At 39.8% G+C, this 13522-nt stretch overlaps 1 protein-coding gene across 5 annotated transcripts in view; it reads right to left on the bottom strand.

Moving 5' to 3' along the window:
* The window catches only part of LOC146556994 (LIM and senescent cell antigen-like-containing domain protein 1), a 36138-nt gene that overhangs the window by 7385 nt on the left and 15231 nt on the right, over positions 1-13522 (bottom strand). For 2 of the 5 annotated variants that reach the window (XM_085248880.1, XM_085248881.1), the window contains exons 2-4: positions 4208-4367; positions 2204-2270; positions 1924-2044 (exon numbers count right to left, since the gene is read on the bottom strand). In XM_085248880.1, the coding sequence (XP_085105006.1) occupies positions 1924-2044; positions 2204-2270; positions 4208-4367 (348 nt within the window). Of the gene's footprint in view, positions 1-1923; positions 2045-2203; positions 2271-4207; positions 4368-11011; positions 11403-13522 lie in introns of those variants that run through there. The other 3 variants (XM_085248878.1, XM_085248877.1, XM_085248879.1) reach the window with 3 other exon arrangements.

Below are 13522 nucleotides of genomic sequence, written 5' to 3'. Positions count from 1 at the left end.
AAGTATCCTCCATAAATCCTTCTCACAGGAGTTAGATGTGTCCATGACATGTTTTTATACATTAACTGAGGCTAACAGTGAAAATTAGGTTGGGACTTCCTCATATGTAGAACTTTTAACTACTTGAAATATTTTGGCTTAAACAAAGGTGCTGCCTGTGCAGAGCTTGCAAGACGCAGAACAAATGATGCTTGCTCATTGGTGTGAAAACCACCACACATTTATTTTGGTTGGACAATAGATTGACTATTTATTACGAGGCTAGCAAAGTTAAAACTGTTTAATATGTTCCAGCTGTGCCAGATATTTTGGTTTTCACATTCAGCGCTGTCGGAAGGTGTTGGGAAAAATTCAGGGCTGTTTTACATCTATGAGCTTTGGTGTAAGATTTCAGAGCTGAGCCAAGACAATATAAAAGTCAGGGGAGAGTAAGACAGGCTCTATATAAAGTAGAGATGGCACGATACCACTTTTTTATGTCCGATACCGATACCGATATCATAAATTTGGATATCTGCCGATACCGATATGAATCCGATATAGTGTTTTTTAATCAACAAAACTGTTTTTTTTTTAAATATCTTGCTGCATTTTGTATAAGTTCATACTCAAGTTTAAAACAACAACTACACTAAAGCTATTCTGTTATACCTGTATGCAAAAAAAACCATTTCATAGTTCAGCAATACTGATCAATCTAATAAACTTAAGTACTTAGCGTAAATATTAAGCAACCTAACTAATAGGGTTCCAACTCCCAGCAACAACAAAAATAAATAAATAAAAAATAGGGAACCACCCCTCACACTCCACCTCATGATGCTTAATCGACGTAATCAACCTTAATTTGATGCAGTGTGAAAAAAAATGCACAGAAATCAATTATTTTTCAAGAAATATTAAATAGATTCAACATCTTTCTTCAACAAAATTGCAGACTGCACAGATGGTACCTCCCCAAAGGAAAAAGTACTATAGCTTACTAGGGTATATATTAGACTTAATAGTCACTATATACAGTAATTGACTTCTATTCATTTTACATCAAATTAAAACTTTGGGTGTCAGATAATTATTTATTAAAAGCTAGACATTTTAAATTAGAATAAGAAAGAAAAGTATGTCTTTGTGCCCCCTTTTCCCTGTTCATGCCCTATCGGCCCCCCTGGCTAAACTTTGCTAGATCCGCCCCTGCACAGTTACCAGCCGTCAGCTACGTAGAAAAAGATCCTCGAGTAGAAAGTAATATTAAATACATTCTAACAGCTGATCAAGCTTAAACGTGCTGCTGTTGTTTATCCACTCTTTTCCTCTTTCTGGTGCAAAGTGGGCCAAAAACAAACAAGAGAGACGGACTCGTGACAGAAAAGCCGATCAGCTGATCATTAAGCAGTTTCATGATTGAAGTAGCAGCAAGAAGAGGCAGTCGCTCCATATATCGCTTGTTAAGCTTAACGCAGGAATGCTTTACAAACATTTAGAGATGGACTTACACACTTGCTTTACTTCTCTCGGGGATAACTTTGTCGGAGATGAAATGCCGGGTTGCTAGCGAAGCTCCAAATGCTATCCAGACCACCAACAGGTCCTGCATGCCACAGCCGCTCTATCACATGATGCATACTGCTCCGACGTGCTAACGTTCTGAGGTGAGTTACGGGTGTTGCAAGTTTTGTGAGGTGCTTTCATGATATTTAATGGATTGGATTACATTTTTTATTTTTCTCCGATATCCGATCCAGTAATTTAGGTCAGTATCGGACCGATACCGATACGTAATATCGGATCGGTCCATCTCTAATATAAAGTACCTGATAAAAAGCATTACAGAAAAAAAAAACTGTAGCTTTCTATAGCTGTTAAAAGACATCATTTAAAAAGAATCCCAACCGAAACTGTGGTGAGTTGATGTAGATGACTGACCTTCCAGCATTCTTAACAAATCCAACATCTGCGAGCACAGCCTGGCAGATATCACAGCAGAAACAGTCTGGATGCCAACTGTTGTTCATTGCCTTGATCACACGGCCAATAATGAACTCACCTGGGAGAAAAAAAAAAAAACGTTTAAATAGGTGTGTTCATGATAATGCAAACGTTACGCAGACATTAATTATGTCAAGAGAAACAAAGTCCACATCCTCCCTTTGAAACAAATGTAGCAGGTAAAAAAAGATGGATTTAATTAATTCCCTGTACTCACCACACTGGTGGCAGCAAGGTGCAAACAGCATCTGGAAGTCATGCTCACAGTACTTCCTGCCTTCAAACTGTCAACAGATCACATAAATAGATTAGAACAGTCATAACACTGACAAACAATATCATTAAAAAAAAGCTCAAATAGCTAAAATATACACAAACTTCTAATTATTATACTGTGTGAACCACTGACTGTAAATAAAAGGTGGATGTAGCCTTGAAGTTCTTTGTAGTGGCCAGCAGGGGGCGATTCTGGTTTAAAAAAAAGAGATCGGACTGTATTGGGGTTTCTTACATGACATCATCTGCAGATTGCTTGAGAGACGTCTGCCGTTGCTGGTTGCTGGGTCTTCAACTAAACTAAAGTGTTGCACTAAAAACCTCCTAGTGATTGCCACGGCCACTGTTAGTACTTTATTGTTATCTGGACAAACTATACCTGCTAACTTCCAGCCAAGCAGCAGTACAACGAATCGATGATTTTGAGGGCAAACTGTTTGCATTTCTGGTTTGTGTTGCCCTTTCCACAGTTTTACTACTGGAGAGTAGCTGTTAAATGTTTGTAGACAAGTCCATCACTTCTATTCAAAATACAACTGGAGCAACATGCTATACCTCAAAAAAAATCAGTTTGGAGGTTTTTGCCATTTTGCCTTAGTGACTTCCATGTGGCTTCCAGGGGTTCACTAACCGGTCTGTAAGTTTTAGACATTATTTACCCAGCAAAAGCCATAAACCTCAAGCATCCACTTGCAACCACATGCATCACTAGTTTCAAGTGTTCAGCACAGCGTGATGTTTATTTGGTTATTTAAGGTGCCAGTTAGAGTGAAATTTAACAAAAAAGTACATATTTTGATTGACAAGTTGCTACCTTATGAGTGCACAGTGTCATTGTTTCTCAGTTGGAGAAAACTGAAATGCATAAATTGACTTCACGCACCACTGGGTAATCTCTCGTCCCACTGTCTGGGTGTAACAGCAGTGTCATGACCGAGCTTTCTAAAGGTTAATCTGGATGAGTGACTGCCACAGTTTATATTTTATTATATCATGAATGTGACACTTACAGGCTACAATCCAGTAACAGGGGTGTCGGAAAAATGGACCGTCTAATGACGAAAAATGATAATTCCTTTGAACGATTAAAGGATATGCAGGAAAAGAAAGTGGGTTTGGGGGTGGGGGTCAAATAACAGAAGGGGTGTTTCAATCAGTTCGGCAGGGGGAATTAAACCCACACTGTTGTAACCCAGTTTTAGAATATAAAAAGAATAAACAGGCTTTTGTACATATTTCTTTGTATACATTTAACTGTATTTAAACTTTATATATTAAGTCTTCCCTTTAAAACAAGAGTTTTATTATCATTCTTATCAAGAGGGTTTTCTTTTAAATCTACATTTTACAGGTAATATGTATCAACTGACACAGCAGTGATGAGCAAAAGCTGACAAAATGACAAGAAGTACAGCACAATCATCAAGGATGCACAAGTTGTGAGGCTGATACTGATACTTCAAAAGCAAAACAAAAAACTCATTACCAGCCATTCCAGTATTTACTGTCACACAATGTGGCAGCTAATCTTTATCTGAGTATTTATAGGAGCATGTAGCATGAGGAATGACATCTAACATCCTTGGCTTTGATGTTTATTTACTGATCAGAGCTAACAGGTTCTCTGGAGCCGGTAAAACATCTGGCCCTGTGTCAAGTATGCAAACGGTTTACTGGAAGAGAGCTTCTAATAATCCAATAATCCTTTAAGGTTGTGCTCACCCTTCTTTATTTACTTTAACTGGACAGTTCCCTCACACTAAACATTGATCTAACTATATAAAGAAGGCCAATTTATTGTTAAGCTGCATTGTAAGCTTTGTTAGGCAATGAAGCATATCTGCTATAAAAAGTTGACACAATTAGCAGGTGTTTATTATAATGCACAAACCATCATGGTACCATCATGCATATTTTATGGGATTAGTAAAGAAAAAGATGTTACCTCATAGAAGAGCCCCTCTGGGAACTGCTGGAAACACTGGGCACACACGAAGCACTGTTCATGGTAAAGTTCCCCATTGCTGTTCACTATCTTCTCTACTGGGTCAAAGCCACTCTTGCAGCGCTCACACATGGCATTGGCCAGTGCATTGGCCATGTTGCTGAGGAGAAGAAAAACAAACTTAAAATCAAGGACAAAGTATATTTCTGTACTCAAAAGATTAGTTGATATAAACCTTAAATAAAATATAATCATTACAAAAAGCTTTTGCAACTGAAGCAAAACTCGCTTCGCTCAAGATATTATTGGCTTCAAATAAAGAAATAGTGCCATAGCAGCAGGTATGTTAGTAACAAATGACATTATTATTCACTTGGACAGAAAGACACATTGTGCTACCATGTTTGTTGATCTATCCAAGGCATCTGATTCTCTTGAGCAAACCCTGCTCTTAGGCAGACTCAGTGATGTTGGTTTGGGTGACTGTGTTCAGGAGTGTAGAATAAGGAGGGGATGTTTTTCTCATTATCATTTAATATTTTAATATGCCATTATTAGTTCCTTAGAAGTATATAACCAGCTTTGCATTAAGCATAAATTGAAGTTTTTGATCTTACATTATTCTTTGCATTACAGTGATAGTGATAACTTTAGTTTGATCTTTTCTTACAGGTACCAGAATAATAACATGATTTTCCATTGCAGATGTAACCATGATCATTCCATACACATTGCAGTTTGTTGCTCATTCTAGAGTTGTGCTCAAGGTAATTAAAGGTTAAAAGCTACAGCCAGCGCGAGTCTGGCTGATCTATGGAGGGCAAAGGCTTTGAGCTTGGAAGGCCGCACGCGCTTACACAGCACTTATAAGATGTCATTCTTGGTGATTTTGTGCTTAGTCATGTTTTAATATGTTTTAAGTAGAAGTAGCTGATTCAGCAATATTCATTTAATATTATATACTTGATTTAGAGCAATACACACTGATGGTCTTAATAAATGAAAGAGTCCTTGTAGTTGCCATGTTGTGTCTCAGCAGGGTACAGACGGTTCCAGGAGAAGGGGGGCAGTTAGCGTCTGCCCTCGGGAAGGAGACAATGTTATTCTTTGTGTTAAATAAAATTGTCAACATTGATTGTATTACACCTGTCACTACGCATGAGGGGGCGTTCTAATACCCTGATTTCATAAAACTATGGAGATGTGTTTTTTGAGATGAGATCTGAGACTGTCTGCATACAGTGTCCATCTCCCACGTGTGTGATCATTAAATCATCGTTTGACTCAACCCGACCGGACCAGTGTTGTTATTGTGGGTTTTTCCTCTGGTGTCCATCTCCAATATTTTTGAACCATAACAGGAGCTAGCTTGCGGATATATCTCACTGTGTTTATACAGATGGATACAAGTCAAGTTTTCTGGACAGTCCCCCACGGTTAAATTTTAGACCCGTTTTTTTCTATTTTTAAAAACACAATTTAAAAGAATTGATTTACTGCTAAAATGCAGCTTTATGCAGATGACACCATACTTTACTCTGAGTCAGGGCATTGCCTTTTGTCTGTTGCAGGCATCATTGTGTGGTTTAAAGGTGGTTCATAATGCTAAGAAAACATAACTGTGTATTCTATAATCCGGTTTATTGGCCTTCATTAATCCTAAAGCTGGGAACCAAGTCACTCCGTGCATTGCTTTGAAGGTGACTGCTGGTTGCTTGCCACCATCCCAGGCTCTAGTATCCAAGGTAAGCCCTCTATTGTATTAAGTACCAGGTCATATCTCAGTCAACAGTATTCTTTACTCTCTTTTTTTTTTTTTCTTTACTCTCACTCATGGTTGCTTCAGTCAGTCACAAAGTTTATCTCAGCTCGTACCTACTTTGTGTTGCCAACCGTTACTTCACCTTGTCACGGCGGGTGAGAAGAGCCGTGTGAAAATAACAAATGAGGATCCAATCGCAGGCAGTAGTGGAGAAGTGAAGGTGGTTTATTGAACACGAAATAAATATAGACAAACAGCAAATGGAGCACGAAATAAACTAGACTGGAGACAACTAAACTACTGAATACGAACCGGAACTCAAACATGAAGCAAGGTGGACGACGGCATAAGATGGTGACAGCGGGGAACACACGGAAGAAACATGGTGGATACACAGACGGACCAGCAACTACAATGACAGAGGACACGACTTAAATACACAGAGAAACACAGGGGAATTACACACAGGTGGTGGACACAGCTGGGAATAATCAACAAGACAAGACAGAGGTAAAACTGAACACACTCACATGAGACGCAGACCTTCACAATAAAACAGGAACAAGAAACCATCACACTAAGACGCAGACTCGACATAGAGAGACAGACAGAAAATGACACATGGAACTAAACTAAACCTGCAAAAACATGACAACTCAAAATACTGGGTCAAACTGACCCAGAACCGTGACACACCTGTGGTTACCAAATATTCATTTCCATGGTCTCTGGTTGCCACTTCCCTGCAAATTGTTTTTGCCATACTGAGTAAACTACTTTCTTATCTGCATCAACTCCTATGGCTTACAAAAGAACTGCTATTAATGTATGAGTAGTCCTCTAGACGGCTCCTCTTTAGGGTACCCAGGGTTTTCCCCCCTATTTAATAAGTCCAACCTTATTTCTCTAACTTAATTATAAAAAATATTTTATTGTTTCCTACCATTGATTTTACATCTGTAAGGAATTTCTTTCTGTAACATATTTCCCTAAAGAATAATAATAACAAGGGTCATGCCAGGACACACCTAATGTAGTATCGTCCACCAACATCATAATAGCTGAAAGATATACTGAGTCAAAAGAGAAAGTAATGTGGGAAAGACCAGTCACACACACACACACACACACACACACACACACACACACACACACACACACACACACACACACACTAAAGTTAATGCTCGTCCATCCAAGAAATGTGAGTGCATGCACTAACATGGATTCATACAGAAAACAAAACAGAACAAAAAACCCCAAACAAAACAGAACAGATGTGGTCTAATGATTTTTTTTTTTTTTTTAAAGTTTGGAAACCTGAGACAGGCAGCAGCTATTAGAATATAATATAATAGAATAATCCTTTAATTGTCCCACAAGGGGAAATTTGGTTGTAACAGCAGCCAAAAAGACACATATACAAACAAACAGTACACAGGACACAGAACAGCTATTGCTGTTTTGCTCGACAATCAGAATTGTTTGTTTTGAGAAACTTTGGGTTTCTCTGGTTTCGTATTTTTGATTACTCTTGGTGTCATGGTTCTGTATTCTGTTTGTTGACATTCGGGCTTTCTCTTATGATCTTAAGGTTACTGTTCAATTATCTGTGCATTTAGTTAATTGAAGGTTGTGTATCCCCTTTGTGTATTCCCACTCTGTTCCTTGTCTTTGGTCTCCATGTTTTGTCTTCTGTCTGTGTTAAGCCTGGTTGTCTTAGTCTGGGTGTGTCAGTCTTTTCCTGTTTTATTTTGGTGTCTGTTCCTCCCTGTATCTTGTGTCTAGTTTTACTTCCTCCTTAGGCATTATGCTAGTTATCTCCAGCTGTGTTCTCATCTGTTTCCCATTCTCTCGTTATCCTTTGTTTGTATCTATTGCCTCAGTCTTCCCTTGTTTTTGTCACATCTTCTCTCATGGTTGTATTCTCCCTTGCATTATCTTTATTAAAGGGTTTTTTTTATACCTTCCTTAGTTTGTGTTATTTTATACTTCATTTTAGTTTAATAAAAGCATTTTTAGCTTAGTTTAATCCTCTTGTTTCCATGTGCTGTATTCTGAGTGCAACTCTGCCAGCCACACAACCAGTCCTTACATTTTTTTACTGCTGTACTGCTAAAAACACAACTGTAATGCATCACTGGGGGTGGGCCCCAGGCTAATATTTCCTTATGTTGCAAAAACCGGTGCCAGAACAAGCAGCACATTATGAGGCACACCCAAAAACCTGCAACAGAGATTCATGAAACCATCCTCAAAAAACAAAAAGAATTATTTGCAATCTTTTCTTCTGTCAACCATCACATCTGCAAAATTTGTCACAACACACAGTTAAAACCCCCAAACGTTTAGTTCATTTAAATAAAAAGAAAATCTGACACATGAACAGCTGGCACACAGCTGGATGTTTTGATTTTGATTTACAAAATGGAACACAAGCCAATCTGATCTGGCAACGGGCAAACTACGCTCTCTCTCAAACTGAATGAATCTATTATGAAAAATGTGCAACACATCTGTCAAACAGTCAGCTCAAATTTACAGCATCTAGTTTTTATAGATGTTGACAAGTTTTGGCTATACTATCATCTAATATTTGGCTGATTGGTCCTGTGTGCATCTGACCAGTCTGTATTTACTCCTAAAGGTAGGATTTGTTAGACCGAGCACAGAGATCTGACCAAATGAATCCGGCATGGCAATCTCTACACAATTCTCCCCAATCTGATCCTTTATATTGTCATAACTCTCCAAACCCACTTCTGTTACAAATTATACTCAGGCTGAACTTTGGACTACTTTCATCTCGACCTCAAGCACAGAAAGCAATCAAATGCCAAAACTGCAACATTCACTGTTAATTAATAAAAGCATATGCCCCCTGCTCAGAATAACAACACCTCCTAACACTTAAGACAAACTGGAGGTGAATGGGAATGTGCAGACATTTGCAGAGATAAAGGAACAACGACAAGGGAATAGCGGGACTGTCCCGGCTTCGCTGCTTTGTTTTAAAGGTCACAATACCACAGTGTATCTAAGCAACAGAAGTACGCACACAAGGCCGTTGAAGGATGTTTATGGAGTGATGCCATCTGTTCATTTAAACTCACACCAACTTGGGAATCATCAAGAATTCCATAAACTTCAAGACATTTTAACTCACTGTTTAGGGCTTTACTCTAAACTGGTCATCATTCCAAATGTCTGCCAAATGGCTTTAAGAATGCGCGCTACATCAAACGGGTAGAGTGAGTGGAGGTTCTTTTAACATGAACACATTGAAACAAGATGTTTCCACTCCTCACATGCTTATCAGACGCATATTGTTTTATATGCCCTGTCTGGGCTGATATCAAACACACTGAGAGCCCTGCCCTGTCCACAGGCTTGGTGGGAGGAAGTGATACATCCTTTAGGCATTTCCACTCTGCTATCAGCTTCTAGCACTCTGTGTGAGCCAAAGACAAGCCAGAGATGCAGATTTCAGAGAAAATACGTTGTTTCTTTAAGCCTGGTGCAATCAATGACAATCCGGCTCTTTTTAAGGCCGTGTAGGCTGAAAAAAAAGTCTCACCAGCTTCTGCATGAACTGCTCATATGGACAAGTCAAGAGAAGGCAAAATGATTTCTAATACAATTAAAATGGGTCCAGATTTCTTAAAACTCCACAGTGAATATAAAGTGGATAAGAGTGGATAAAGAAAATCGTTTTTTATGAGCACCATCTGTTCTCTCTACTCTGCCTTCTCTGGTCTCCATTTATCTTCAGGTCTTCTGATTTGATTTTTCAGTGTTTTCTCATTCTTCTTATATCTTTAATATAAAAAACCTGACTGTTCTGACCATGCAATGGTAAATTTCAGCTTTTCTTAGAATGATTTCAACACAGATTTACAAATAAGAATTGCCTTATTACACTGGTGAGGGCTCACAGTAAAAATAGCCAAATTTTTAAAAAATGATGTCAGCACATGTGCCAGTAATCCCCGTGAACCAACAGCTCGGTTTCCTGACTCGGCCCCTGTATGATGTCATTGAGAACGGATATTCCTAACATGACCATTTTAGGCTGCGAGCACAGAAACCCCACCCATCTGCTGTTCAAACCTTTTGTTTGCTAGGTGCAGCCAGTCAGCGAAAAGTTGGATTACAGGGAGGGGCAGGCTCAAAGATAGAGCTAAAATCAGTGGATGAAATGACTGTCTTAGCACACGAAAAGAAATATTATATTGAAAAGTTCCATTTCAATGTTTTACACGACTGACACGGCTCTTGCTTTCCTCAAAACAAAATTTTCTGTCTCTTCTGTCTCTATTGACTGCTTCCGATGACAGGCCTCTAAGCGTCCTTTAGAGAAACCTGTGGGTGACCCTACATTCATGCTTTCCCACATGTGATGATGTACCCTGATCAGTCAGAAATAAAGTATGTATATTTAGCCTTCCTGTGTTTCAGGCACACATACTTCAAATGCCAGCCAGCATATTCTGCTTTGCATAACAACTCCCCCCCTTGGCACAAAAATAACTCTTCCTGTGTGCTCCCTCCTGTAGCGCTCAGAGCTATCCCTGCACAAACATGGCACCTAAGGAAGCTTAAGCTGATAAAGCCCAGTAAATAAATCAGAATTCTTCACATTCTGTAACACGGCCGTAAGCTCGGGGTTAACACACTAACGCTACGTCAGCAAATGAGCAGAGTAAAGTCCTTAACCCACAATTTCTCTGTCATAATCCCTTTTTGTGTGCACTGCTACCACTTCAATTGGCATGTTGGTTACAAAAAGCATATTCTTAAGCTGAGAATGAGATGATACCAGTCATCATACAGCCAGGCAAAGAAGACAACTCTTTAAGTCCTGTCGATATTTTGGCAGTTGGGCAGCTGAAAGGGGAAAGCAGAAGACTACTACACACCTCAAGGCACAATTTGCACATTCAACATCCTACACTGAGGTATATCTTTTCTTACTACACTCACAGAAATCTGTGGTTAGAGGTCTCCAAGTCACAATAAAATCTTACTTCTGATCTACTTACTAGCGAGCATAAAAATCACAAAACTCCTTGTAGACTTTCACATCACTCTTCCGCCTCTGTGATTTGGACACGGGGACCTCATCCTCCGCTCCATCTCCTCCACCGCCCTGAAGCCTCTGATGGTAGCCGTTCATCTCGCTGTGAGGACTGTGGTGTACAGCTTCATCCTCAGGTATCGATGGAGGCATTCCACGTCCGTTCATATCCATGCTTATCTGAATTAACAGCAATAGTCCGCCTACCGCTGGCTCAAGAGAAATGCTATTAAAAGTCCTTACACTCCAGTAAAAATGCTTTGGGATGCTTCAGTGTTCGTTTCCAGCAGCAGGAATGCAGTAGGCAGGGAGAGCCGTAATCCACATAGCAAGAAGGAGAGCAAAACACCAATCACACTACACTGGGAGTAGTCTCTCTCTCTCTCTCTCTCTCTCTCTCACACACACACACACCCTCTCTCATGGACATACTCCCCCCCTTTCTCTCACTCCCCCATCAACTCTCAGCACACACACACACTTTTCCAAACTCGCTGTCTATTCTTGGGCAGGTTGCTGAAATTGAAAGGCCCACCCTGACGCCTGTCCAGGCAGAGGTCACTGTGTCAGATCGCACTTACACACACACACACACACACACACACAGCATTATTTTAATTTTTGAAATCCCTAATATATAAACTGTCTTCGCCTGATATCTCCTCATGCTATCAATCTCTGTGTGTGTGTTTGTGTTAAACAGCTGGAGCTCTCAGCTTTCTGGGAGATCTAACAATGTGGCTCCAACTGAGGATTGCGCAAAGCGGGAATGTCAGACAGCGACGCAAAGAGCCTAAAAGAGTCCAGTACAAACCAGGAACAGAGAGAATAACAGTGTAACAGATTACTGTTTATTCCATCTCATGTAAGACATCATTGGATAAACACAGTTGTGAAAGAAACCAAGCAGCAGTGTGTTCGGCAAGCCTGCAGGGGCCAGACTTGAATGCGTAATCAGCCTCCTGATACGAGGTAAGTAGCTAACACATGCAGGAAAAAACAGAAGTGGCTTTAATTGCACGCATTTTCCTTTGTTATTATTATTATTATTATTTTTACACACAAACATCCCTGTTTCTTCCCTTTCCAGCTGTTGTGTTGTTGTGCAAAGCAGGAAATTCACACACAAGAAAAAAAAAGTTTGGTATCATGTCAAAGTCTGTATCAATGCAAGCTGCCTCGCTGAGTCAGAATCCCTGAACACTTTCATATTCACCAGCTCCAAAAACACCGTTTATGAACTGCTTTTGTTCTTTAAAAGTCTCCGCAGGATTCAAACTTGAATTCAACTGAGAAAATAGTAAGAATCTTCTCCAATATCAGTCTGAAACATCAGAAGCTGTCTAGGGCTACAATTATAAATTTGTTAATCATCTTTCTACCCTATATTGGTCCAAGCCAAGGGCATTCCTTTAAAGCCACAATTCTCTTTGATAGCTCTTTATGTGGCTACACTAAGCTGGCATCTCAAATTAATGACCACTTCCCAAACCATCAAAACAACACCAGGCTATATCCGCAAATACGCTCCAGTGAGGCAAACATGTTTGACTCTCCACACTGGAGAGCAGCCAGTGTGTTAATCCAGCAAAGTAAGGGATGGCTGATGATTGCTTAAACCTGTAAAGCGTCAGCACCACGATGTTCAAGTCCCATGTGTCATTGTGCGTCCAGCTGAAACATGTCGGAGTCCTTCAGTATAAGTCTTACTACATGACTCCATTCTACAAATAGACACCCAGTGGAGCCTCGACTCCAAACTAGGTGCTGGCAGCTGCTGTTTTGTGTCTGTGTGCGAGAGAATTTGTATACATGATAGAGGCCAACTCTGTCTTCGGAGTGGAGGAAGGCTACATAACTTCACATTCAAAGTCTATTACCCACATTTTTTTCTTGCTTGTTTTTAAAAGCATCATAGCTGTAGATTTTTTTTTCATGCCTCTTCTCGATACCAACGCATAAGCTTGCGACTAGCTGACTGGTGCTCTTGCTAGGCAACACCAGAGATACTAACTGGTGTAAAGACATTGTTCATATTTTATTAAAATACAATAGTAGTTTTACAGTGACTGAAAGATGTTACGAAACCACTGGCAACCGGAGAAGATGCCTATCTGTGATAGGAAGATGCAAACGAGTGAGAAAGTAAGCAAAGTAAACTCAGGAGGTAGAGACTCGGGGGGTAATCAAAAGGTTGCCAGTACGCAGATGCCTTAAACCTGCATTCTTTCTTTCTAGGAATGGGAGACTCCTCTGGTTGCAAAAATCAACTGATTGTATCAAAGTGTACAGGCTTTGATTTATAACCTGAGGCAATGAGTTTCTTGTGAGTTCATGGTCTCAGTTGCTAGTTTTAAGCTTGCTGAATAATATGTGGTGTTTAATCTGTAACTTTCTTGATTCAGGTAAAGAAAAGAGGGGTAAAGTACTGATAAGTGGCTCCTAGTCATATTTACTCCACATGTGTCATGCCTGC

The sequence above is a fragment of the Mchenga conophoros genome, linkage group LG16 (genome assembly GCF_057382185.1).
Source record: "Mchenga conophoros isolate Kocher_MC1m ecotype Shallow Benthic linkage group LG16, M_conophoros_male_GT1.1, whole genome shotgun sequence".
NCBI classification, from domain to species: Eukaryota; Metazoa; Chordata; class Actinopteri; order Cichliformes; family Cichlidae; genus Mchenga; species Mchenga conophoros.
This window is presented reverse-complemented; position numbering and strand designations above follow the sequence as displayed.